Source organism: Leptodactylus fuscus, chromosome 9, assembly GCF_031893055.1.
Source record: "Leptodactylus fuscus isolate aLepFus1 chromosome 9, aLepFus1.hap2, whole genome shotgun sequence".
Classification (NCBI taxonomy): domain Eukaryota; kingdom Metazoa; phylum Chordata; class Amphibia; order Anura; family Leptodactylidae; genus Leptodactylus; species Leptodactylus fuscus.
The window spans coordinates 87,174,538-87,199,167 of NC_134273.1; the positions used below are offsets into that span (position 1 = coordinate 87,174,538).

Sequence of the window (24,630 nt, forward strand, 5' to 3'; positions counted from 1 at the left end):
ACAGACTGATACGACATGATATTCTGCGGGGTAATGTGGGAGAGTGATATGAGGCAGGGGTGAACCATGGCTTTCTGCCGCCTGAAGCAGACGTTAGAAAGCCGCCCCCCCCCCTCCTGGAGGAGGGGGAGGGGCCGAGCAGAGGGGGCGAGGCAGAGCGATCGTCTTTAGCAGGCAGAGAGCAGGCAGGGAGAGGACCTGCTCTCTGCCTGAGCGTGAGGGGCAGCCGCTGGAGCAGCGCTGCTCCAGCGACCTCCCCAATCCACCGCTCAGTGACGGTGACCCTAAGCCAGTCCAGGACAGCTTGCAAAAATGCCGCCCTCCCTGTGGCCCTGGCATAGCGCCGCCTGAAGCGGTCGCTTCAGGTCGCCTCATGGGAGGTGCGGCACTGATATGAGGGGGGTTAGTTTTTGGGATTGTATCTCGGGAGGGGTTAGGACATGTGAGCGCCTGTCTGATGGGTCTTTAGTTTGTAGATGAAGTTGTAGGACCTGAGAGACGATGTGAGTGTCCGGGGTAGCGCAGTCCAGAGGAGCGGGGCGGCTCAGATACTGCATCTACCTGTCACTGCGGACACAGATCTGGAGCTCGGCTTTCCATGGTGACACTTTCTGCTGAGTCTCACAGATGCCGCACTCCGGGTCTATTCACACAGGGCAGATTTGTTGAGGAGATGACATCCAGGTGAATGTTTCTGCCGTGTGTGTACAGACTCCTATAACATGTCCGCTGCGTGCGTCTGTCCCCCAGGGTTCACCTGTATGTACGAGCTTCTCACCAATAGACTCACACACATGGACGGATCTGATTTACAGGCACAGACATTTCTGCTACAAATACAATGGCCATGGATACAGATCCCTCAATGTGGCCATTACCCATAGCAACAAAACAGAACAAGAAGTGATACCTATAGCAACAATCCACTTCCTGTTTGCTGTGTGACGTCATATTTAGGGCTATTGGGCCCCTAGGTCTCTATAAGGGGGGCCCAGCTGCTTAGACAGGAGGGGGCAGTATAGAGCCCGTATAATGTCATGGCTGACCTGGCTCCTATGTGTGCTCGGATGCGGAACCTTAGTGTCGGGGACATCTTACCCACCCGGAGCGGAAGCGGCCGCGCACCGCCGGAAGTACTGGCTGCAGGTCTGTACAGGAGCCGCCGGAGCTGCCACGTCTGACAGAGACACCGAGAAGAGAGGCGGAGGCAGAGCGGACACAGGGCCCGGACAGCGGACACCATGGTGAGTATCATCGGCGCTGGCAGGTCAGGGCTTCCTCCATTATTATGGAGCGGTAGTGGCCTCATGAGCCTGTGACATAGGGGCCCCTAGAGCCGGTGTCAGGGCCACAGCTGGTCTGCGGGGTACAGGATATACAGATGTAGCAGAGCTGAGAGTGTTATATACTGCAGTGATCTGAGCACAGGACTGTCATTGGAGTGCTGCAGTGTAAAGCATGGAAGAAAGGCATACATTTAAATATGTGACTGTCGGGACCCCATGATCACAAGAAGGGGATGTTCTGCTTTCCTGTGGTCGGAGGTGCAGCCCCTACTCTAATCTGTATGGGGCACCGCTGTGATTCTGCGATCCTCAGTAGCCGCATGAAATGAATGCAGTGGGGGCTCCTCTCTGACACAGCGCCATAACCTAGACTGATGGGGGTCCAATGGTGAAACAAACCCCCACCAGCCTGCAACTTATTCCCTGTCTTGGAAAAATCCTTTAAGTAAATTATAGCTGTCAGTCTTTGGGGCAGAGCTGCGGTGTAGAGCACAGGGGGGCAGAGCTGCAGTGTAAAGCACAGGGAGCAGAACTGCGGTGTAAAGCACAGAGGGGGCAGAGCTGTGGTGTAAAGCACACGGGGAGTCAGAGCTGCGGTGTAATGCACAGGGTCAGAGCTGCAATGTAAAGGACAGGGGGCAGAGCTGCAGTGTAGAGCACGGGGGCAGAGCTGCGGTGTAAAGCACACAGGGGGCAGAGCTGCAGTGTAAAGCACAGGGGGCAGAGCTGCGGTGTAAAGCCCAGGGGGCAGAGCTGCGGTGTAAAGCACAGAGGGGGCAGAGCTGCGGTGTAAAGCACAGAGGGGGCAGAGCTGTGGTGTAAAGCACACGGGGAGTCAGAGCTGCGGTGTAGAGGACACAGGGGGCAGAGCTGCGGTGTAAAGCACAGGGTCAGAGCTGCAATGTAAAGGACAGGGGGCAGAGCTGCAGTGTAGAGCACGGGGTCAGAGCTGCGGTGTAAAACACACAGGGGGCAGAGCTGCGGTGTAAAGGACAGGGGGCAGAGCTGCGGTGTAAAGCACAGGGGGCAGAGCTGCGGTGTAAAGCACAGGGGGCAGAGCTGCTGTGTAAAGCACAGGGGGCAGAGCTGCGGTGTAAAGCACACGGGGCAGAGTTTGGGGTGTAAAGCACAGGGGGCAGAGCTGCGGTGTAAAGCACAGGGGGCAGAGCTGCGGCGTAAAGCACAGGGGGCAGAGCTGCGGCGTAAAGCACAGGGGGCAGAGCTGCAGCGTAAAGCACAGGGGGCAGAGCTGCAGTGTAAAGCACAGGGGGCAGAGCTGCATCCTATTTTCACTGTCTTGGGTACCAGTGGACATTAAAGCTTTGGCCAAGTCTCTGGCCATGGAGTGTTAAACCTGTTGGCTGTATGACCGCTGCTGATGCTGATGATGATGATGGGTGAGGGGGGGGGGTGTCTTACCGTACGCTGTCATTACACTGATTGGTGTATACTCTGTGTGTATACGGGCTGTGTACGTGTCATCTGACCTGTGACCTTTCTCTCCCTGCAGGTTTCTGTAATAAACACGGTGGACACCTCCCATGAGGATATGATTGTGAGTCGACCATCCGGCTTCTTATCTCTCTCTGTGTAGATTTCAGCGGTGCTGTGTACAGGAAACGGGGCAGTGATCGGCTGCCAGAGAATCGGAGCAGTGAAATCAGAAGCCCCATCTTAAAGGGATATTTCCCTTTGGTGTGCTGGCATATCCCTGGTGTAGTGCGGCCACTTCTTGTGTTTTCCCTGTACAGTGTACCACAAGTGATAGTTCGGGGTGGGGGGGGTCTGATTGCTGGAACACTCCTGACATCTGCGATCCAGAGTCTGTGTGAGGGGATTGTCCTGCACCTGCGCTCTGCTGCCCTGATCCCCGGAGTGGAGCGCAGTACAAGGCGCTATCTCTGACATATGGAGGCCTTGTGTGACCAGCAGTCCTTCCAGGCAGTCCCTGTTGTCATGTGCAGTGGAGATCGCTGCGATCGGACCCTCACCTGTCAGACCCTGCACATGGGGGGATATGTTTCATTCCCCATAAAGCGGCTCCGGGGTCACGTCTGGGGTGTTCTCTGCATTATATGACGATGTGTTTGTTCTGTGTCTTCCCAGCACGATGCTCAGATGGATTACTACGGCACTCGGCTCGCCACCTGCTCCTCCGACAGATCCGTGAAGATCTTTGATGTGAAGAATGGCGGTCAGATACTGATAGCTGATCTGCGGGGGTGAGTGGGCCCGACCATTATATAGAAATATATATATATATATCCCAGAAGGATTTCCCCCTAAACACTTATCCCCTATCTCTGGGGCCCCCATTACTTGTGAGTGTCCCCCAGTCCTGTGTGTGTATCGAGCAGTCGTGTGCATGTCCCAACTTTCTCCATAGCTTCATAACATTTGGTCTTGTGTTCCAGGCACGAGGGCCCGGTATGGCAGGTGGCCTGGGCGCACCCCATGTACGGTAACATCCTGGCCTCCTGCTCATATGACCGGAAAGTCATTATATGGAAGGAGGAGAACGGGACCTGGGACAAGACGTACGAATACACCGGCCATGACTCCTCAGGTGACTCCCCTGATCTGTATGAGGGTGGTGGTAGTACTGCAGTGATGGTGACCCCTATACCAGTTGTACTGCAGTGATGGTGACCCCTATACCAGTTGTACTGCAGTGATGGTGACCCCTATACCAGTTGTACTGCAGTGATGGTGACCCCTGTACCGGTGCTAGTACTGCAGTGATGACCCCTGTACCGGTGCTAGTACTGCAGTGATGATGACCCCTGTACCGGTGGTAGTACTGCAGTGATGATGACCCCTGTACCGGTGGTAGTACTGCAGTGATGACCCCTAGACCGGAGGTGGTAGTAGTGTGATGGTGACCCCTGTACCGGTGGTGGTACTGCAGTGATGACCTCTATACCGGTGGTAGTACTGCAGTGATGATGACCCCTGTACCGGTGGTGGTACTGCAGTGATGATGACCCCTGTACCGGTGCTAGTACTGCAGTGATGACCTCTATACCGGTGGTGGTACTGCAGTGATGACCCCTAGACCGGAGGTGGTAGTAGTGTGATGGTGATCCGTATGAGAGTTGTAGTGTACTCAGTGTCAGTCTGTGCCGCTTGTAACACCGTCCTGTATCTGCTGCAGTGAATTCCGTCTGCTGGGCTCCTCATGACTTTGGGCTGATGTTGGCCTGCGGCAGTTCAGATGGCGCCATTTCTCTCCTTACTTATACAGGGGACGGTCCCTGGGATGTCAAAAAGATCAGCAATGCACATACGGTAAGCACCGAACATAAGGGACAGACCGTCCAGACAATTCCCTGAGTAACCAGTAGGAGGCAGTGCAAGCGATTGTAATAAAGGATTGTAGTAATCTCTGCCGTCCGATGTGTCATCCTCAGATTGGGTGTAACGCCGTCAGCTGGGCGCCTTCTGTCGTCCCAGGCAGTTTGGTGGATCAGCCATCTGGACAGAGGCCAAACTATATCAAGAGGTTCGTCTCCGGCGGATGCGACAACCTTGTAAAGATCTGGAGGTAAGTGACAACTGTGACAACTTCTTTCTGCCATAGTTCCTGTATAGCTGTGACAGTATGGAGACGGAGTGTGACCGGAGAGACCTCCGCTCTGGGGATTGGTGGGGTCCTGGGGTTTGGACCGTCTCCGTCCACCATTATAGAGCGCGGCAGTAACGTTGCGTCTGCTTGTACCGCAGGGAGGAGGACGGCCAATGGAAGGAAGACCAGAAGCTGGAGGCGCACAGTGACTGGGTGCGGGACGTGGCCTGGGCGCCCTCCATCGGCCTCCCTACCAGCACCATTGCCAGTTGTTCTCAGGTAACGCCAGGATGGCTCTTCCTGTTGGTGTAGCAGAGCTGTGTGTGTCGTCTTCTGAGCCGCTATGTCTTTGCAGGATGGCAGAGTTTACATTTGGACTTGCGACGACCCGACCAGTAACAGCTGGACCCCCAAACTGCTGCATAAATTCAATGATGTCGTCTGGCACGTGAGCTGGTCCATCACCGCCAACATCCTGGCTGTGTCTGGGGGAGATAACAAGGTATGGGGGCGCCCCCTAGAGTGCGGGGGATTATTAGGTAATCTACCCTAATCGTCTATGGTATTGACCTCTCCATTGCTGGTATATGTTTTAGGTGACCCTATGGAAGGAGTCTGTGGACGGCCAATGGGCACTGATCAGCGATGTCAACAAGGGGCAAGGGGCCGTGTCTGCGGCGACAGACGGACACCAGAACGAGCAGTGACCCCGCTGTGTATCAGGACCATGAATTCCCGTGTCCTGCTCCGTCAGGATGAATCTCTTATGGACAATTTGTTAACTCCATGATGACTGAGTGGAACAGCAGGGGTCCCCCACCTCACCTGAGATCAGGGGTTTGGGGACATTAACCATTGGCTACACCAGAACGAGCTGAGACCCCTGAGCAGATCCCGATGATCCAGACTCCGATGAGACCCATAATTTTTCCTTTTATAAATTTACAGTTTTACTGAAGTCGCTCTTTATTTGTAAATTGTTTAAGTCTTGGAATAAAATATTCAATTATTACACGACTGCGCTACTGCCTGTGTGAGAATCTCCAGGTCTGTATATAGGGACCACATTACCATCAGCACTATTGGGGTATACACAGTCAGGGGTCACAGCAGACCCCCCCTCATAGGCTTATACAGGTCTGTGCTCGGAACAGAGGAAGTGAAGAGAAATTAGAATTATTGTAATGCAGAACATAAACAATATCAGCACACGGCCTCTAGGGGGCAGCAAAGAGAGCGCCAACAGTGTCTATAAGAAAAGGAATCTTCTAGGCAGAATCAATTGTTTAGTGAGGAGACGACATAAGAAGGTCACAAAGTAGCAAACTAGGACACGGCTAAGACGTAACGCAAAACCTGACCATAACAAAACTCAAAAATAACAACCGCACATAGGAACAATATCAGTAATGAGCGAACTGTGATACATTCACCAATCCCATAAACTGAGCCTCAAATCCACAACTAGATCCAGATCTCCCCCAATCACCAGACCTGCATTTTTTCATATACCATATCACCCAGATTTGACTCCTTCCCCATTAATCTTGAAACTGTTTCCCACTGATGGTGCTCTCACTACACAGCACTAACCTTATCCTGAGTTACAGCCTGTGTTATACTCCAGAGCTGCGCTCACTATTCTGCTGGTACAGTCACTGTGTACATACATTACATTACTTATCCTGTATTATACTCCAGAGCTGCGCTCACTATTCTGCTGGTACAGTCACTGTGTACATACATTACATTACTTATCCTGTATTATACTCCAGAGCTGCGCTCACTATTCTGCTGGTTCGGTCACTGTGTACATACATTACATTACTTATCCTGTATTATACTCCAGAGCTGCGCTCACTATTCTGCTGGTACGGTCACTGTGTACATACATTACATTACTTATCCTGTATTATACTCCAGAGCTGCGCTCACTATTCTGCTGGTACGGTCACTGTGTACATACATTACATTACTTATCCTGTATTATACTCCAGAGCTGCGCTCACTATTCTGCTGGTACGGTCACTGTGTACATACATTACATTACTTATCCTGTATTATACCCCAGAGCTGCGCTCACTATTCTGCTGGTACGGTCACTGTGTACATACATTACATTACTTATCCTGTATTATACTCCAGAGCTGCGCTCACTATTGTGCTGGTACGGTCACTGTGTACATACATTACTTATCCTGTATTATACCCCAGAGCTGCGCTCACTATTCTGCTGGTGTGGTCACTGTGTACATACATTACATTACTTATCCTGTATTATACCCCAGAGCTGCGCTCACTATTCTGCTGGTGCGGTCACTGTGTACATACATTACATTACTTATCCTGTATTATACTCCAGAGCTGCGCTCACTATTCTGCTGGTAGTCACTGTGTACATACATTACATTACTTATCCTGTATTATACTCCAGAGCTGCGCTCACTATTCTGCTGGTGCGGTCACTGTGTACATACATTACATTACTTATCCTGTATTATACTCCAGAGCTGCGTTCACTATTCTGCTGGTGCGGTCACTGTGTACATACATTACATTACTTATCCTGTATTATACTCCAGAGCTGCGCTCACTATTCTGCTGGTGCGGTCACTGTGTACATACATTACATTACTTATCCTGTATTATACTCCAGAGCTGCGCTCACTATTCTGCTGGTACGGTCACTGTGTACATACATTACATTACTTATCCTGTATTATACCCCAGAGCTGCGCTCACTATTCTGCTGGTACAGTCACTGTGTACATACATTACATTACTTATCCTGTATTATACCCCAGAGCTGCGCTCACTATTCTGCTGGTACAGTCACTGTGTACATACATTACATTACTTATCCTGTATTATACCCCAGAGCTGCGCTCACTATTCTGCTGGTGCAGTCACTGTGTACATACATTACATTACTTATCCTGTATTATACCCCAGAGCTGCGCTCACTATTCTGCTGGTGCAGTCACTGTGTACATACATTACATTACTTGTCCTGTATTATACTCCAGAGCTGCGCTCACTATTCTGCTGGTGCAGTCACTGTGTACATACATTACATTACTTGTCCTGTATTATACTCCAGAGCTGCGCTCACTATTCTGCCGGTGCAGTCACTGTGTACATACATTACATTACTTGTCCTGTATTATACTCCAGAGCTGCGCTCACTATTCTGCCGGTGCAGTCACTGTGTACATACATCACATCACTTATCCTGTATTATACTCCAGAGCTGCGCTCACTATTCTGCCGGTGCAGTCACTGTGTGTGTATAGTATATCAGTAATCTAGTTGTGCAGTGTCTTTACTAGCAGATTAGTGAGTGCAGCTCTGGATGTGATTGGAGTATAACATATAGTTCCTGACTTACAGATCAGATCCTGCTGTACATGAATACGCTGCTCGGGTCAGATATGACGGTGTTCTCTGTGTTTCTGTGGATGTGACATATTTTGGTATTACCCCCCTCCCCTCCCCCCCTGCGTATACAATACTGATCCATTACGATATTGCGGGTCAGACGACAGGCAGATTATTACTCGGATGTTCTTCCTGCCGCCGGCCGGTATCAGCTCAGAACAAACAGTGAACAATGGAGGCTGCGGCCTGTGGGGTCAGTACACACCTGCGGTCACCTCCATCCGTCAGATCAGGACAATGGCGCCTCTCGACATCGCCTCGTTGTGTAGATACCGTGTGAGACGTCTCCGTATCTCGCAGGTTTCCATCATGTTCGGTTCCTTAGAGACCTTCCACATTCCATTCACCTCTCCTATAAATATGTGGCATATGGAGCGGAGAGAAGACTGTCTTGTGAGACTCCAGGTGAGACATCTCCAGGTGAGTCTCCTCTCCAGGTAAGTCTCCTCTCCAGGTAAGGTCCAGTCTTCCCTTCGGACTTGGTTTAATGTCTTCTTATTTTGCAGAGCCTCCAGCACTAGAGAAGATGTTGGGCAGAGTTGTCCTCTGTGGCGTCGTCCTGTTCTGCCTTCTATGGACGGAGGACGCGGCGGCCGGCTCCAGCTTCTTGAGTCCAGCGGAAATCCAGAAAAACGCGGTGAGGAGACGCTTCAAGGCTCTATAATGGGTCAGACACTGACTAAGAGGGGATCTACCTAGAGGGGGCGCTAGAGGAAGACTATCCTTACAGTACACTGGGCACGTCAGCTGTTGTGGAACTACAACTCCCAGCATGCTCCATTCACTGCAGTGGGACTTCCATAGACAGCTGAGCGCATGTGCATGCTGGGAGTTGTAGTTGCTGATACATTGCCTGTAAGATAATACTGCTCACTTATTCCACAACTGTCACCCGCAGCATGGTCGGACGGCCGGAGCTCCCAGGACATACGAGAGCTGCCGAGCACCAGTGCACTCAAAGAATAGATACCATACTCAAGTCACATCCAAAGCTGCAGTCACAATTCTGCTACTTACATCTCTCTGCTGCATTCTGGGAGATTCCAGCATAGGCAGCAGAATTGTGAATGCAGCTCTGGATGTGACTAGAGCAGAAAATGTCATAAATTTCTGAATCAGTAAAATTATCATCATCATTTTTTTTCCAGGGCAAGAAAGTCCCAAAGAAGGTTCCTTACAACAACCTGAACCGCAGGGAGGTCGGGGAGTCCTGGGGGGATCTGGTGGACGGAGACTTAGAAGAGCAGGAAGAGATTGGGGTCTGTCACTAGAGGGGTCCTGAGGCCGGGAGGGGCTGGGGGTTACGTCCGTGTAATAATGCTCTCTTCTCCAGGTGACCATCCCTCTGGACATTAACCTGAAGATGACCCAGGAGCAGTTCCACAGGCAGAAAGTGGCCATAGAAAACCTCCTGCTCGGACTCTTCTCCCTCGGCTCAGCTCCAGGTACTGATAATTCTGAGTGTGGGTCACATTCTGAGTGTGGGTCACGCTGTCACCTGGGGGGGGGGGGGGGGGCTGAGGGGTCATCGTCTAACAGGTCACCGGGTTATAGGACACGGCTCTAATGCTTGGACTCTGCACTGACCGGTCTGAGGTCCTATTAGCGCTCAGACCTTTTAGTGAGGTCATGTCTGGGGGTCCCTCATCTAGACCCCCCCCTCCCCCCACTGCTGTAGATGGGAGAATGGAACATCCAGACCCGAGGCCCACAAGGAACAATGACAGCAACTTACACTGGATCTAAAGGATGACGGGACTAACAAATGGTTAATAATCACATTGTCAGGTATTGGGGGACTCCAGACTTGTGCTCACCCCATAAAATCTGCCATAATGTGAATATTATCCTAGTATGATGTCTAATATAACATGTAATATAACATGTTACATACAATGTATATTATAGAATGTGTAACCTAGAATACAATGTAACATAGAATGTATAGTGTTCTATAATGTGTGGTGTATAATATACCATGATATACAATGTAACATAAAATGTATAATATCATAGAATGTGTAACCTAGAATATAACATACAATGCGTTACATACAATGTATAATACCATAGAATGTAACCTAGAATATAACATACAATGTAACATACGGTAGAATGTGTAGTGTTCTATAATGTGTGGCATATAATATACCATGATATACAATGTAACATAACGTATAACATATAACGAGTCTCCTTGCTCTTTCCCCCACCAGATCTACCAGAGGAGACCCCCTAGACGCCCCCGCCCGTACGCACAGCTGATTCCTCCTCCTCCTCTGTCCACCATTGTATGACTCTCTCCATGTAATAAAGTAGATGTTTACAAGCAGGAATCCGTCTCCTGGTCATTTCCGTCCATCACATCCCACAGACCCGCACGTAGCAGCAGCGCCCCCAGAACTGCAGAGAGGACACGGCGGATTTGGGGTCTTTTCCTTCCCTCTGATTAAGGTTAAGGCCACACATGGCAGATGAGACGCTGTTTCTGTTGCAGATTTTGCTGCAGTTTTTTGAGACAAAGTAAAGAAAAGGGAAAAGGAAAATATAAAAGGAAACTTCTTAAGATTTTACTCTCAATATTAATTCACTCCTGACTTTGGCTAAAAAAAAAAAAAACACATCAAAAACAAACCATGGGCCTCTCTTTTCACGCTGTGTGGGGGTCTGAAGTCAGATGTACTGTGAGGTCTAAGCCAGATGTCCCCTCCCCCCTCACAGCATGTACACACATAAAGAAGCTGCAGCTGCATCCCCCTCCTTGCCTCTCACAGCATGTAGGTACAGAAAGAAGCTGCTACATGCCCTTCCCTCACAGCATGCAGGATTAGAAACAGAAGCTGCACCCTCCCCTCTCACAACAGGCAGTCATCAGAGAAGAAATCTGAACTCCTCCCCTCCCCTAATGCAGGACCAGACACAGAAAGAAGCTTCAACTGCATCCCCCCCCCTCCCATAATGCAGGACCAGACACAGAAAGAAGCTGCATCCCCCTCCTCCCTTAATGCAGGACCAGACACAGAAAGGCTGCAGCTGCATCCCCCTCCTCCCCTAATGCAGGACCAGACACAGAAAGAAGCTGCAGCTGCATCGCCCCCCTCCCCTAATGCAGGACCAGGCACAGAAAGAAGCTGCAGCTGCATCCCCCTCCTCCCCTAATGCAGGACCAGGCACAGAAAGAAGCTGCAGCTGCATCCCCCTCCTCCCCTAATGCAGGACCAGGCACAGAAAGAAGCTGCAGCTGCATCCCCCTCCTCCCCTAATGCAGGACCAGGCACAGAAAGAAGCTGCAGCTGCATCCCCCTCCTCCCCTAATGCAGGACCAGGCACAGAAAGAAGCTGCAGCTGCATCCCCCTCCTCCCCTAATGCAGGACCAGGCACAGAAAGAAGCTGCAGCTGCATCGCCCCCCTCCCCTAATGCAGGACCAGACACAGAAAGAAGCTGCATCCCCCTCCTCCCCTAATGCAGGACCAGACACAGAAAGAAGCTGCAGCTGCATCGCCCCCCTCCCCTAATGCAGGACCAGGCACAGAAAGAAGCTGCAGCTGCATCCCCCTCCTCCCCTAATGCAGGACCAGGCACAGAAAGAAGCTGCAGCTGCATCCCCCTCCTCCCCTAATGCAGGACCAGGCACAGAAAGAAGCTGCAGCTGCATCCCCCTCCTCCCCTAATGCAGGACCAGGCACAGAAAGAAGCTGCAGCTGCATCCCCCTCCTCCCCTAATGCAGGACCAGGCACAGAAAGAAGCTGCAGCTGCATCCCCCTCCTCCCCTAATGCAGGACCAGGCACAGAAAGAAGCTGCAGCTGCATCGCCCCCCTCCCCTAATGCAGGACCAGACACAGAAAGAAGCTGCATCCCCCTCCTCCCCTAATGCAGGACCAGACACAGAAAGAAGCTGCAGCTGCATCGCCCCCCTCCCCTAATGCAGGACCAGGCACAGAAAGAAGCTGCAGCTGCATCCCCCTCCTCCCCTAATGCAGGACCAGGCACAGAAAGAAGCTGCAGCTGCATCCCCCTCCTCCCCTAATGCAGGACCAGGCACAGAAAGAAGCTGCAGCTGCATCCCCCTCCTCCCCTAATGCAGGACCAGACACAGAAAGAAGCTGCATCCCCCTCCTCCCCTAATGCAGGACCAGACACAGAAAGAAGCTGCAGCTGCATCGCCCCCCTCCCCTAATGCAGGACCAGGCACAGAAAGAAGCTGCAGCTGCATCCCCCTCCTCCCCTAATGCAGGACCAGGCACAGAAAGAAGCTGCAGCTGCATCCCCCTCCTCCCCTAATGCAGGACCAGGCACAGAAAGAAGCTGCAGCTGCATCGCCCCCCTCCCCTAATGCAGGACCAGACACAGAAAGAAGCTGCATCCCCCTCCTCCCTTAATGCAGGACCAGAAAAAAAAAGGCTGCAACTGCATTCCCCTCCTCCCCTAATGCAGGACCAGACACAGAAAGAAGCTGCAGCTGCATCCCCCTCCTCCCCTAATGCAGGACCAGGCACAGAAAGAAGCTGCAGCTGCATCCCCCTCCTCCCCTAATGCAGGACCAGGCACAGAAAGAAGCTGCAGCTGCATCCCCCTCCTCCCCTAATGCAGGACCAGGCACAGAAAGAAGCTGCAGCTGCATCCCCCTCCTCCCCTAATGCAGGACCAGGCACAGAAAGAAGCTGCAGCTGCATCCCCCTCCTCCCCTAATGCAGGACCAGGCACAGAAAGAAGCTGCAGCTGCATCCCCCTCCTCCCCTAATGCAGGACCAGGCACAGAAAGAAGCTGCAGCTGCATCCCCCTCCTCCCCTAATGCAGGACCAGGCACAGAAAGAAGCTGCAGCTGCATCGCCCCCCTCCCCTAATGCAGGACCAGACACAGAAAGAAGCTGCATCCCCCTCCTCCCCTAATGCAGGACCAGACACAGAAAGAAGCTGCAGCTGCATCGCCCCCCTCCCCTAATGCAGGACCAGGCACAGAAAGAAGCTGCAGCTGCATCCCCCTCCTCCCCTAATGCAGGACCAGGCACAGAAAGAAGCTGCAGCTGCATCCCCCTCCTCCCCTAATGCAGGACCAGGCACAGAAAGAAGCTGCAGCTGCATCCCCCTCCTCCCCTAATGCAGGACCAGACACAGAAAGAAGCTGCATCCCCCTCCTCCCCTAATGCAGGACCAGACACAGAAAGAAGCTGCAGCTGCATCGCCCCCCTCCCCTAATGCAGGACCAGGCACAGAAAGAAGCTGCAGCTGCATCCCCCTCCTCCCCTAATGCAGGACCAGGCACAGAAAGAAGCTGCAGCTGCATCCCCCTCCTCCCCTAATGCAGGACCAGGCACAGAAAGAAGCTGCAGCTGCATCGCCCCCCTCCCCTAATGCAGGACCAGACACAGAAAGAAGCTGCATCCCCCTCCTCCCTTAATGCAGGACCAGACACAGAAAGGCTGCAGCTGCATTCCCCTCCTCCCCTAATGCAGGACCAGACACAGAAAGAAGCTGCAGCTGCATCCCCCTCCTCCCCTAATGCAGGACCAGGCACAGAAAGAAGCTGCAGCTGCATCCCCCTCCTCCCCTAATGCAGGACCAGGCACAGAAAGAAGCTGCAGCTGCATCCCCCTCCTCCCCTAATGCAGGACCAGGCACAGAAAGAAGCTGCAGCTGCATCCCCCTCCTCCCCTAATGCAGGACCAGGCACAGAAAGAAGCTGCAGCTGCATCCCCCTCCTCCCCTAATGCAGGACCAGGCACAGAAAGAAGCTGCAGCTGCATCCCCCTCCTCCCCTAATGCAGGACCAGGCACAGAAAGAAGCTGCAGCTGCATCCCCCTCCTCTTATGGTTTTGCACTAGATATCCAGAAGTTGTCAGAGCTCTTACCATCATGTGTGAGTTGTAATAATTGCTCCATCCTGACAGATTCCATCTGAGCCTATTTATTACATTCGCCCCAGACATATCTTAAAGGGCGAAATGATTAATAACTAAAAAACAAAAAAAGTCATAAAACTGAACATATAAAAGCATCTCATCATCTGCACAGACAAGACATCCACTTAAAAGAAGAGACGGAACGGAAACAGAAACATTGCGGCCGCAGGACGACTCCTATACACTGTAGATCCGGTACGTGTTCTCCCGTAATTTTGACATGACTGTTCTGACAGGTAAATTCTGGAGTCTGGCGATTTCGTGAATGGTGTGTATGGCCAGGCCGGGGTGCGCAAATTTACAGATCCGTTTAGGCACCTGCAATAAAGAAAACATATTATTAGGAGATATCGCATGTAGACAGGTCCTAGCTCACTGACCTGGGTGGACTATGGAGCAGGAAGCAGATAGCGCCGTTCTCTGGGTAGTGGTCAGACCTGGTACTGCAGATCAGCAGCCACTACACAGAGGACAGCGCTGTCTGCTCCCTGCTCCATTCTCTATAACCAAGGACAGCCGATTCATGGGGGTGTCGGGTGTTGATCTTTAGGGTAGGTCATTTAATTTTAGCCCAAAAATTTCCTTTAATGGGAAAAGGTTTTACTAGACTGAAAAAACATGCCGGCTTTCCTCCAGAACCAGCACTACAGGTCCGATACTAAAGATTGCAGTAAAGTGAGCAGGGCCGGGCTGCAAAGCCACACACAACTCACTGACGGGCCTGGGGCTGTTATTGCTCCAATCCCTACACAATCTTCTTTTCAGGGGTTTCCAGGAGTTCAGATATTGCTGACCTAACCCGTATATAGTATAGCGACATCTCACCCCATCAGCATCTACAGAGCAGTTATGGGAGCCTATGGTGCATGCCGGGCCCCACATGGGAGTCCACAGTGTATATCAGGGCCCCACATGGGAGTCCACAACGTATTCCGGGGCCCACATGGGAGTCCACAGTGTATACCTGGAGCCAACAGTGTATATCAGGGCCCCACATGGGAGCCAACAGTGTATATCAGGGCCCACATGGGAGTCCACAGCGTATACCTGGAGCCCACAGTGTATATCAGGGCCCCACATGGGAGCCAACAGTGTACATCAGGGCCCACACGGGAGTCCACAGCGTATACCTGGAGCCCACAGTGTATATCAGGGCCCCACATGGGAGTCCACAGCGTATACCTGGAGCCCACAGTGTATATCAGGGCCCCACATGGGAGTCCACAGCGTATACCTGGAGCCCACAGTGTATATCAGGGCCCCACATGGGAGCCAACAGTGTATATCAGGGCCCACATGGGAGCCCACAGTGTATATCAGGGCCCACATGGGAGTCCACAGCGTATACCTGGAGCCCACAGTGTATATCAGGGCCCCACATGGGAGCCAACAGTGTATATCAGGGCCCACATGGGAGTCCACAGCGTATACCTGGAGCCCACAGTGTATATCAGGGCCCACATGGGAGTCCACAGCGTATACCTGGAGCCCACAGTGTATATCAGGGCCCACATGGGAGTCCACAGCGTATACCTGGAGCCCACAGTGTATATCAGGGCCCCACATGGGAGCCAACAGTGTATATCAGGGCCCACATGGGAGTCCACAGCGTATACCTGGAGCCCACAGTGTATATCAGGGCCCACATGGGAGTCCACAGCGTATACCTAGAGCCCACAGTGTATATCAGGGCCCCACATGGGAGCCAACAGTGTATATCAGGGCCCACATGGGAGCCCACAGTGTATATCAGGGCCCACATGGGAGTCCACAGCGTATACCTGGAGCCCACAGTGTATATCAGGGCCCCACATGGGAGTCCACAGCGTATACCTGGAGCCCACAGTGTATATCAGGGCCCCACATGGGAGCCAACAGTGTATATCAGGGCCCACATGGGAGCCCACAGTGTATATCAGGGCCCACATGGGAGTCCACAGCGTATACCTGGAGCCCACAGTGTATATCAGGGCCCCACATGGGAGTCCACAGCGTATACCTGGAGCCCACAGTGTATATCAGGGCCCCACATGGGAGCCAACAGTGTATATCAGGGCCCACATGGGAGCCCACAGTGTATATCAGGGCCCACATGGGAGTCCACAGCGTATACCTGGAGCCCACAGTGTATATCAGGGCCCCACATGGGAGCCAACAGTGTATATCAGGGCCCACATGGGAGTCCACAGTGTATACCTGGAGCCCACAGTGTATATCAGGGCCCACATGGGAGTCCACAGCGTATACCTGGAGCCCACAGTGTATATCAGGGCCCCACATGGGAGCCAACAGTGTATATCAGGGCCCACATGGGAGTCCACAGCGTATACCTAGAGCCCACAGTGTATATCAGGGCCCACATGGGAGTCCACAGCATATACCTGAAGCCCACAGTGTATACCGGGCCCCACACAAGAGCCCATAGCAATTCCTTCTATGGTACCTGTTTAGGAACAAAAAAGGGAGCGTCTGTCTCCACAATCAGTCTGTCCAGGGGGATTCTGCTCACTGCGTCGCGCGCTTCCACAGCCGATGGATAGGTCAGGACAGCGGTAAAACCCACAGCCATGTTTGGAAACTCCTTCAGAAAGGGCTCGATGTCTTCATACTTGCCGGTGAAGCAATGTCTGCAGGAGAGGAGGAGATGTTACTGAGGATCAGGCAGGGGAAGTGCACCGGACATCACAGGCGGACACATCGCTCACCGGTGGATCTTGTAGTCTCGGGGAAGCCATTTTTTCATTATTCTGAACAAGTCTTCATCTGCGCCCCGACAGTGAATGACCAGAGGCTTCCCCAGCGGCACCACCAGCTTCAGCTGCTTCTCAAACACCTTCCCATGTGGAAATGAGAGAGAAAGTCACTAGTGAACCTGATAAGAGATGCACCAAAAATGGCCGACTAAATCCTCTGCAGCCGTCACCCGACTCTCCCTATGTCAGGAGATTCCCGTATTCCCCGGGTATTTGAGTATCAGGTTTCCAGGTTGGTTTCACCAGGTCACATGATCAGACCCAGCCGCGGCTCTGTCCATATCTAATGGCGTTACATTTACATGGGGGGGGGTGGATATCATTGTCTAACACGTAACACATACACATCTAACCTCTGAACATGTAGAGGAGGGAGGGGCTACCATTTCTGATCACATGACCTGGTGTTCGAACCACTTTGGGAACGCGAATTTAACCCCTGAAAAATCTCCTTTAAAGAACCAGTCAAAAAAAACCATGGTGCTTTATCCCAAAACAGCGCCACACCTGTCCATGGTTGTGTCTGGTATTGCAGCTCATCTCTATTGAAATGAATGAGGCAGAGCTGTAATACCAGACACAACCTATGGACAAGTGTGGCGCTGTTTTTGGAATAAAGCACTAGGTATACAGGTCATGGCACAATCTTGATCAGAATCTGCACAGCAAAGATTCCTCTCACCGATATCTGGTCGGGCATCGAAGTGGAACATTTGTGCGAACAATCCAGACCCATTTCTCCAAAGGCAATAGCTTTCGGGTGCTGAAGAGCCTTCATCATGTCTTCATGCTGGTAGGTATTGTAATACTGAGCAAAGTGGGGGTGACAGCCAAATGCCCCCCAGACCAAGTCCTCGTTCAGCACCTGCTGCCATGGCAGCCTCGGCAGGGTGCGGGGGTCGCAGTAGTCAGTAATGCAGCCGTGAAACTCCCGGGGGAAGGTGGAGTAGTACTGCTCCCGAAGATCTGCAAAGGAACCCCTGTGTGACAGCCTGGCAAAGAGCATGTCCAGGTGACAGTGCGTGTCTATGAAGCCGCCATCCTGGTACTTGTAGTCCGTGCTCGTAGAAGGAAGAATCTCTGACGTCCTCCTACTGGATCTGGTTGTGTTACCAAATATCCACGAGGGGCCGAAAGCAGTGGCCGGGCTGTGCCTGTGTCCTGGGGGGCTCTCGCAGCTGCTGTCCAGCAGGGAAGGCTCTGACCGGCACGTGTTATCCAGGTCTCTCTGCCGCCAGGTGTTGTGATCTGGTGAGGGTCTGTACATGGGACTGCCGGCGCGCGGCTCTATGTAACGGCTCCACGAGTTCTCAGATTGGTAACTGGAAGGTTTCGTGTCGCTCTGTATAGAACAGCAAGGTGAAAACTCATCGTCTTGAGAAAACCGGGCCAGCGGGACCATGTCCTCGACATCGGAGAAGTCACTGCCGATAGAAGGATCCTTATCTGCAAGATCTGTCTGCAAGAAAAAGATCAAGTACAATGAAAATGCATCACCTCACCAATAACCCAGGGGCAGCCACTAAAGGGGTCGTCCAGTCCATCAGGTAGGTAACCAAATATCGACCGTGGGGGGTCTGAGACCTGGGAAGAGGCCGTAGTACTCATAAACATGGCCGTCTCTTCCTCGTGCCGATGACGTCACGTTCACCAGTCACATTATACTGTAGCAGCTCAGCAGCATTCAAGGGAATGAGGATGAGTTGCAATACCAAGCACAGCCACTACGATATGTGCGGCGCTGTGCTTGGTCTTCAGTGACAAGACTTTATCTCACCGGAGTGCTGCAGCCTTTCTAACCAGCTGGTAGTCAGTGGTCCCATGTGTCGGACCCCCACCCCTCACATACTGACCTAGCCAGGAATTCACGACTTACTATTGTATTCACGTCTTTAACATAATCTTCATCTAAAAACACAAGCTGGGGGGGCTCCTGCGGGTCACTGGCTTCTGGTTTGGTAACCACACTGGAGACAGGTTGTCTTGGGCTGGGGGTTCTGTTACTCCTGCTGGAGACAGTCTGTCTTTGTTTGGGAGTGCTGGTAATTACACTGGAGACGGGTTGTTTTGGGCTGGGAGATCGGGTAATCCTGCTGGAGACAGTCCGTCTTGGGCTGGGGGTTCTGTTACTCCTGCTGGAGACAGTCCGTTTTGGGCTGGGGGTTCTGTTGATCCTGTTGGAAACAGTCCGTCTTGTGTTGGGAGTGCTGGTAATTACACTGGAGACGGGTTGTTTTGGGCTGGGAGATCTGGTAATCCTGCTGGAGACAGTCCGTTTTGGGCTGGGAGTTCTGTTAATCCTGTTGGAAACAGTCCGTCTTGTGTTGGGTGTGCTGGCAATTACACTGGAGACAGTTCGCCTTGAACTGGGGGAACTGGTAATCACATTGGAGACCGTACGACTTGGGCTGGGGGATACAGTAACCATGCTGGAGACAGTCCGTCTTGGGCTAGAGTCTCTCGTCACCTCCTCACTCCTCACTTTCCTGCCTCTCTCAGCCTCCTTCTCAGACTGGGTAACTTTTGGCTTCGGGCGAATCATTGGAGACTCTTCTGGGTCAGAGAAACTTTTTTTCTCCAGCTGCTTTTCCTCCTGGGCACGTCCTGTCGCACCGTCCAGCAATCTCCGGGGTCTGCAGGGTGTCCCCAGGATGTCACTGAATGCCCGTTGGAATAAAAGGGTTGGCATGATGCCACTTGAGGATCGGCGTCTCACTGCGTCACTGCTGGATCTTCTAACATTGTCTTTAGTTCTCTCTTCCTTGTGATTCGTCTGGAAAGAAAATAAGTGAGATTTTATCCATGAAAAAAACCTCCAAGACGTTCTGTCATGGCAGCTGCGCGCACTGCTGTGCATAACATTAAGAAGAAGACTCCAGACAGGGCTACATGGTGCAACAAGGTCATAGGTGAGCACAATAAATGGTGACCACTAGAGATGAGCGAGTGCTATTGGAAATGGCCGTTTTGAATAGCACACACCCATAGGAATGAATGAACGCATCCAGCACGTAGGGGGTTAAGTGGCCGGCCGCCGGCAAAGTCAGCCGCTTCCATTCATTCCTATGGGTGCATGCTAATCGAAACGGCAGTTTTGAATAGTACTTGCTCATCTCTAGTTACCACCCCCCACGCTCCTTATTATTACTGTACCTCCTCCTGCGGCGCCTCCTCCGAGGTCTCCATGTCAGCGCTGTCACATTGCCGTCCGTCCTGCTGTCTGTTCCTGGCTCTCACGGTGGAGCGGACACTGACGCTGATATCCAGCCTCTGCCTGGGCGCGCTCTCTCGGGAGTAGAACGTCACCTGCCTATCCTGTGCCGGGCTGGGACTGTCACGTGTATCGCCGTCTCTGCTGTGACTGACTCTCCGCGACTCGCTGCTTCTCAGATATTTGTGAGGAGACCCCCCGGGCGGACTCAGCCCCCTATGCTTCCGCGAAGCGCTCGCACTCCTGTCCGCCATGACGCCTGAAAAGAAACACGTATTAAATAATAGGAGAATCCCATCTGGACATCCTGATGATGAGCCAAGTCCAGGGGGCGGGGGTCACACTGCCGGCCCCTCCCACAACCAGCAGGGGAAGCTGTGGCACCTATATATTTCCCAGTCAATGCTCCTAATCTGGTAATAACACTACTGCCATCTGCTGTATAGTGGTGTTGCCAGGTACTGCAGCTCTGTGACTACTACCTATATAGGAAGCCCTGGATCAGCTGATCGGTGCAGGACCTCCACCAATCGGATAGTGAGAGCTTTAGTCTATATATACACATGGGGTCAGACAATCCCTTTAAGCACAAGGTGGCAGGGTGGCGGTCACATGATGTGAGGGGGAGGGGTCTGCTCTGATATTAACCCCATCCTAACCAACCACCGTACAGTAGCGGATTATGTTGTACAAGTTCCATCAATTACAAGCTCTGGCGGTTTCTTTGGCACTGGTAAGACCTGGCGGCAGCGCGTCCGGACACCCCCATAATATCGCCCCCATGTGACCTCACAGCAGAGTAGTGACCGCCTATGGGGTGCCGGTGTATATGGACTCCCAGGGGCCGATAGCACTCATGGGATATATACAGTAGTCTATATGTATACTGACCCTGCACAGGAAATACCGACATAGATCAGAAGCGCAGGGAGCACGGGGAGACAGCTGCAGCCTCCAGCCGGTACTGACCAGGCACATGCGACTCCACCACCCCCGGCCACCCCGCACTCACCCCCCGACCTCCCCGCACTGACCCCCCGACCTCCCCGCACTCACCCCCCGACCTCCCCGCACGCACTCACCCCCCGACCTCCCCGCACGCACTCACCCCCCGACCTCCCCGCACGCACTCACCCCCCGACCTCCCCGCACTCACTCACCCCCCGACCTCCCCGCACTCACTCACCCCCCGACCTCCCCGCACTCACTCACCCCCCGACCTCCCCGCACTCACTCACCCCCCGACCTCCCCGCACTCACTCACCCCCCGGCCTCCCCGCACTCACTCACCCCCCGGCCTCCCCGCACTCACTCACCCCCCGGCCTCCCCGCACTCACTCACCCCCCGGCCTCCCCGCACTCACTCACCCCCCGGCCTCCCCGCACTCACTCACCCCCCGGCCTCCCCGCACTCACTCACCCCCCGGCCTCCCCGCACTCACTCACCCCCCGGCCTCCCCGCACTCACTCACCCCCCGGCCTCCCCGCACTCACTCACCCCCCGGCCTCCCCGCACTCACTCACCCCCCGGCCTCCCCGCACTCACTCACCCCCCGGCCTCCCCGCACTCACTCACCCCCCGGCCTCCCCGCACTCACTCACCCCCCGGCCTCCCCGCACTCACTCACCCCCCGGCCTCCCCGCACTCACTCACCCCCCGGCCTCCCCGCACTCACTCACCCCCCGGCCTCCCCGCACTCACTCACCCCCCGGCCTCCCCGCACTCACTCACCCCCCGGCCTCCCCGCACTCACTCACCCCCCGGCCTCCCCGCACTCACTCACCCCCCGGCCTCCCCGCACTCACTCACCCCCCGGCCTCCCCGCACTCACTCACCCCCCGGCCTCCCCGCACTCACTCACCCCCCGGCCTCCCCGCACTCACTCACCCCCCGGCCTCCCCGCACTCACTCACCCCCCGGCCTCCCCGCACTCACTCACCCCCCGGCCTCCCCGCACTCACTCACCCCCCGGCCTCCCCGCACTCACTCACCCCCCGGCCTCCCCGCACTCACTCACCCCCCGGCCTCCCCGCACTCACTCACCCCCCGGCCTCCCCGCACTCACTCACCCCCCGGCCTCCCCGCACTCACTCACCCCCCGGCCTCCCCGCACTCACTCACCCCCCGGCCTCCCCGCACTCACTCACCCCCCGGCCTCCCCGCACTCACTCACCCCCCGGCCTCCCCGCACTCACTCACCCCCCGGCCTCCCCGCACTCACTCACCCCCCGGCCTCCCCGCACTGACCCCCGGCCTCCCCGCACTGACCCCCGACCTCCCCGCACTGACCCCCGACCTCCTCGCACTCACCCCCCGACCTCCTCGCACTGACCCCCGGCCTCCCCGCACTGACCCCCGACCTCCCCGCACTGACCCCCGACCTCCTCGCACTCACCCCCCGACCTCCCCGCACTGACCCCCGACCTCCTCGCACTGACCCCCGACCTCCTCGCACTGACCCCCGACCTCCTCGCACTCACTCACCCCCCGACCTCCCCGCACTCACTCACCCCCCGGCCTCCCCGCACTCACTCACCCCCCGGCCTCCCCGCACTCACTCACCCCCCGGCCTCCCCGCACTCACTCACCCCCCGGCCTCCCCGCACTCACTCACCCCCCGGCCTCCCCGCACTCACTCACCCCCGGCCTCCCCGCACTCACTCACCCCCCGGCCTCCCCGCACTCACTCACCCCCCCGCACTCACCCCCCGCCTCCCCGCACTCACCCCACGGCCTCCCCGCACTCACTCACCCCCGGCTCCACGCACTGACCCCCGGCCTCCCCGCACTCACTCACCCCCCGGCCTCCCCGCACTCACTCACCCCCGGCTCCACGCACTGACCCCCGGCCTCCCCGCACTCACTCACCCCCCGGCCTCCCCGCACTCACTCACCCCCCGGCCTCCCCGCACTGACCCCCGGCCTCCCCGCACTCACTCACCCCCGACTCCACGCACTGACCCCCGGCTCCACGCACTGACCCCCGGCCTCCCCGCACTCACTCACCCCCCGGCCTCCCCGCACTCACTCACCCCCCGGCCTCCCCGCACTCACTCACCCCCCGGCCTCCCCGCACTCACTCACCCCCCGGCCTCCCCGCACTCACTCACCCCCGGCTCCACGCACTCACCCCCCGGCCTCCCCGCACTCACTCACCCCCGGCTCCACGCACTCACCCCCCGGCCTCCCCGCACTCACTCACCCCCGGCTCCACGCACTCACCCCCCGGCCTCCCCGCACTCACTCACCCCCCGGCCTCCCCGCACGCACTCACCCCCCGGCCTCCCCGCACTCACTCACCCCCCGGCCTCCCCGCACTCACTCACCCCACGGCCTCCCCGCACTCACTCACCCCCGGGTCCACGCACTTTCCGCGGCCCCTTCTTCTTTCCCTCTGCCTTCCGTAGTTCAGTGACTATTAGCACGCCGAGCCCTGATTGGCTGAACTCAGCGCGGCCCCTCCCTCTGCCGCTTGCTGATTGGCCAGAATACAGGTGACGCCCATTCTATCGGCGCTGCCATTGGCTGATGAGTGCGCTGCGTCCTGATTGGCTGATCCGCGCACGCTGCAAACGCGATGTTGTGAAAAATGAAAGTGAAATGTAAAAGCCGCGTCTGAGTACAGACAGAGAAGACGCAGTGTGGGAACAGAGTGTGAACAGGGCAGCCAATCAGATGACTGCTTGTATTCTCAGACTCTGGCATCTGATTGGTTGTTGTCTTAAGGCAACAGATCATATAACAACCAATCAGATAACAGCTCTGAGTCTTGTTTCCATTTGAAAAGAGACTATATTGGTTGCTATGGCAACTCCGCACCGCAAGGCCCAGATGTGTTGCCTATAGCAGCCATTCTGAATCTGTCTGTCCCTCCCCCCTGTATACTCAGAGCTCCCCCTGGTGGTCGCTGGCCACAGACAGAATTTTATGATTTAAAGGATTTTTCAGGATTTCCCAAAAATTCAGAAAAATCCGCATTGATGATCTGCCGCTCCTGTCGGCCTTGGTAGACTTTTCCTGCATTTACGAGACGCCGCATGTGACCTCTGCAGACAGCTCAGCCATCTTCCCTCTGGTGTCAGCCATCTTAGGCTGTAGCGGCTTCTCCAGTGATTGGCTGCGGCGGTCACGTCCATGTTTAGCGCATCATCACTGCAGGACAAGTCAGTGAAACCCATGAGACCCTCCGGAGCGATTCTGCTGTCAGGGATTTTTCTAATTTTTTGGGAAATCCTGGAAAATTCCTTTAATTCTAATCCTATGCTTAGCGCGGTGCTGGAGCAGTGCGGCATTAATAGCGCTGACATTACCCGCTGTCCACAGCGCCCCCACCGATCAGGGGTCTGGAGATGTGCGGGGCAGATGTCTTCGATTCAAGTCCATGGGACCCTCATTCTGGTGCTCGGTGGGGTCTCAATGATCTGACATATCCTATATAGGGAGGTAATAGGTACGCTACCCCTTTAAATA

General features: G+C 54.6%; 3 protein-coding genes across 5 annotated transcripts; 2 read left to right on the forward strand and 1 right to left on the reverse strand.

Annotated features, from left to right (window-relative positions):
* The first annotated feature begins 1,103 nt into the window (after positions 1-1,103).
* Positions 1,104-5,863, forward strand: SEC13 (SEC13 homolog, nuclear pore and COPII component). The gene is made up of 9 exons (XM_075287834.1): positions 1,104-1,244; positions 2,797-2,841; positions 3,393-3,508; positions 3,701-3,852; positions 4,441-4,574; positions 4,697-4,830; positions 5,010-5,130; positions 5,207-5,353; positions 5,448-5,863. Exons 1-9 carry the CDS (start codon positions 1,242-1,244, stop codon positions 5,556-5,558), a joined length of 963 nt encoding a protein of 320 aa, XP_075143935.1. The 5' UTR covers positions 1,104-1,241; the 3' UTR covers positions 5,559-5,863.
* A 2,943-nt stretch (positions 5,864-8,806) lies between these two features.
* On the forward strand, positions 8,807-10,528 carry GHRL (ghrelin and obestatin prepropeptide). Its single transcript, XM_075286197.1, has 4 exons — positions 8,807-8,926; positions 9,438-9,548; positions 9,623-9,734; positions 10,506-10,528. Exons 1-4 carry the CDS (start codon positions 8,816-8,818, stop codon positions 10,526-10,528), a joined length of 357 nt encoding a protein of 118 aa, XP_075142298.1. The 5' UTR covers positions 8,807-8,815.
* Positions 10,529-10,719: 191 nt separating this feature from the next.
* Positions 10,720-23,567, reverse strand: TATDN2 (TatD DNase domain containing 2). 3 transcript variants are annotated; one of them, XM_075286507.1, is made up of 8 exons: positions 23,513-23,567; positions 20,102-20,418; positions 18,825-19,721; positions 17,631-18,407; positions 16,901-17,028; positions 16,639-16,822; positions 14,145-14,513; positions 10,720-10,792 (listed from the first exon to the last, which is right to left on the reverse strand). In XM_075286507.1, the coding sequence occupies exons 2-7, from the start codon at positions 20,411-20,413 to the stop codon at positions 14,373-14,375; spliced, it is 2,439 nt and encodes an 812-aa protein (XP_075142608.1). In that variant the 5' UTR covers positions 20,414-20,418; positions 23,513-23,567; the 3' UTR covers positions 10,720-10,792; positions 14,145-14,372. The 3 variants fall into 3 exon arrangements, with proteins under 3 accessions (XP_075142608.1, XP_075142609.1, XP_075142607.1); XM_075286508.1 differs by having other exon boundaries at positions 23,529-23,558; XM_075286506.1 differs by lacking the exon at positions 23,513-23,567 and adding an exon at positions 21,051-21,106.
* Between the last annotated feature and the right edge of the window lie 1,063 nt (positions 23,568-24,630).

Excerpts from the sequence above, each read along its gene's own strand:
- SEC13 (XM_075287834.1), top strand. Across the intron at positions 2,842-3,392 it reads CCTCCCATGAGGATATGATT|CACGATGCTCAGATGGATTA; the intron begins GTGAGTCGACCA and ends GTGTCTTCCCAG. Across the intron at positions 3,853-4,440 it reads CACCGGCCATGACTCCTCAG|TGAATTCCGTCTGCTGGGCT; the intron begins GTGACTCCCCTG and ends TATCTGCTGCAG.
- GHRL (XM_075286197.1), top strand. The coding sequence starts at position 8,816 with ATGTTGGGCAGAGTTGTCCTCTGTGGCGTCGTCCTGTTCTGCCTTCTA. Across the intron at positions 8,927-9,437 it reads CGGAAATCCAGAAAAACGCG|GGCAAGAAAGTCCCAAAGAA; the intron begins GTGAGGAGACGC and ends TTTTTTTTCCAG. Across the intron at positions 9,549-9,622 it reads AAGAGCAGGAAGAGATTGGG|GTGACCATCCCTCTGGACAT; the intron begins GTCTGTCACTAG and ends TCTCTTCTCCAG.
- TATDN2 (XM_075286506.1), bottom strand. The coding sequence starts at position 21,072 with ATGTCGGTATTTCCTGTGCAGG. Across the intron at positions 19,722-20,101 it reads AGGAGGCGCCGCAGGAGGAG|ACGAATCACAAGGAAGAGAG; the intron begins GTACAGTAATAA and ends TTTTCTTTCCAG. Across the intron at positions 14,514-16,638 it reads CCTTTTTTGTTCCTAAACAG|GTGCCTAAACGGATCTGTAA; the intron begins GTACCATAGAAG and ends TCTTTATTGCAG.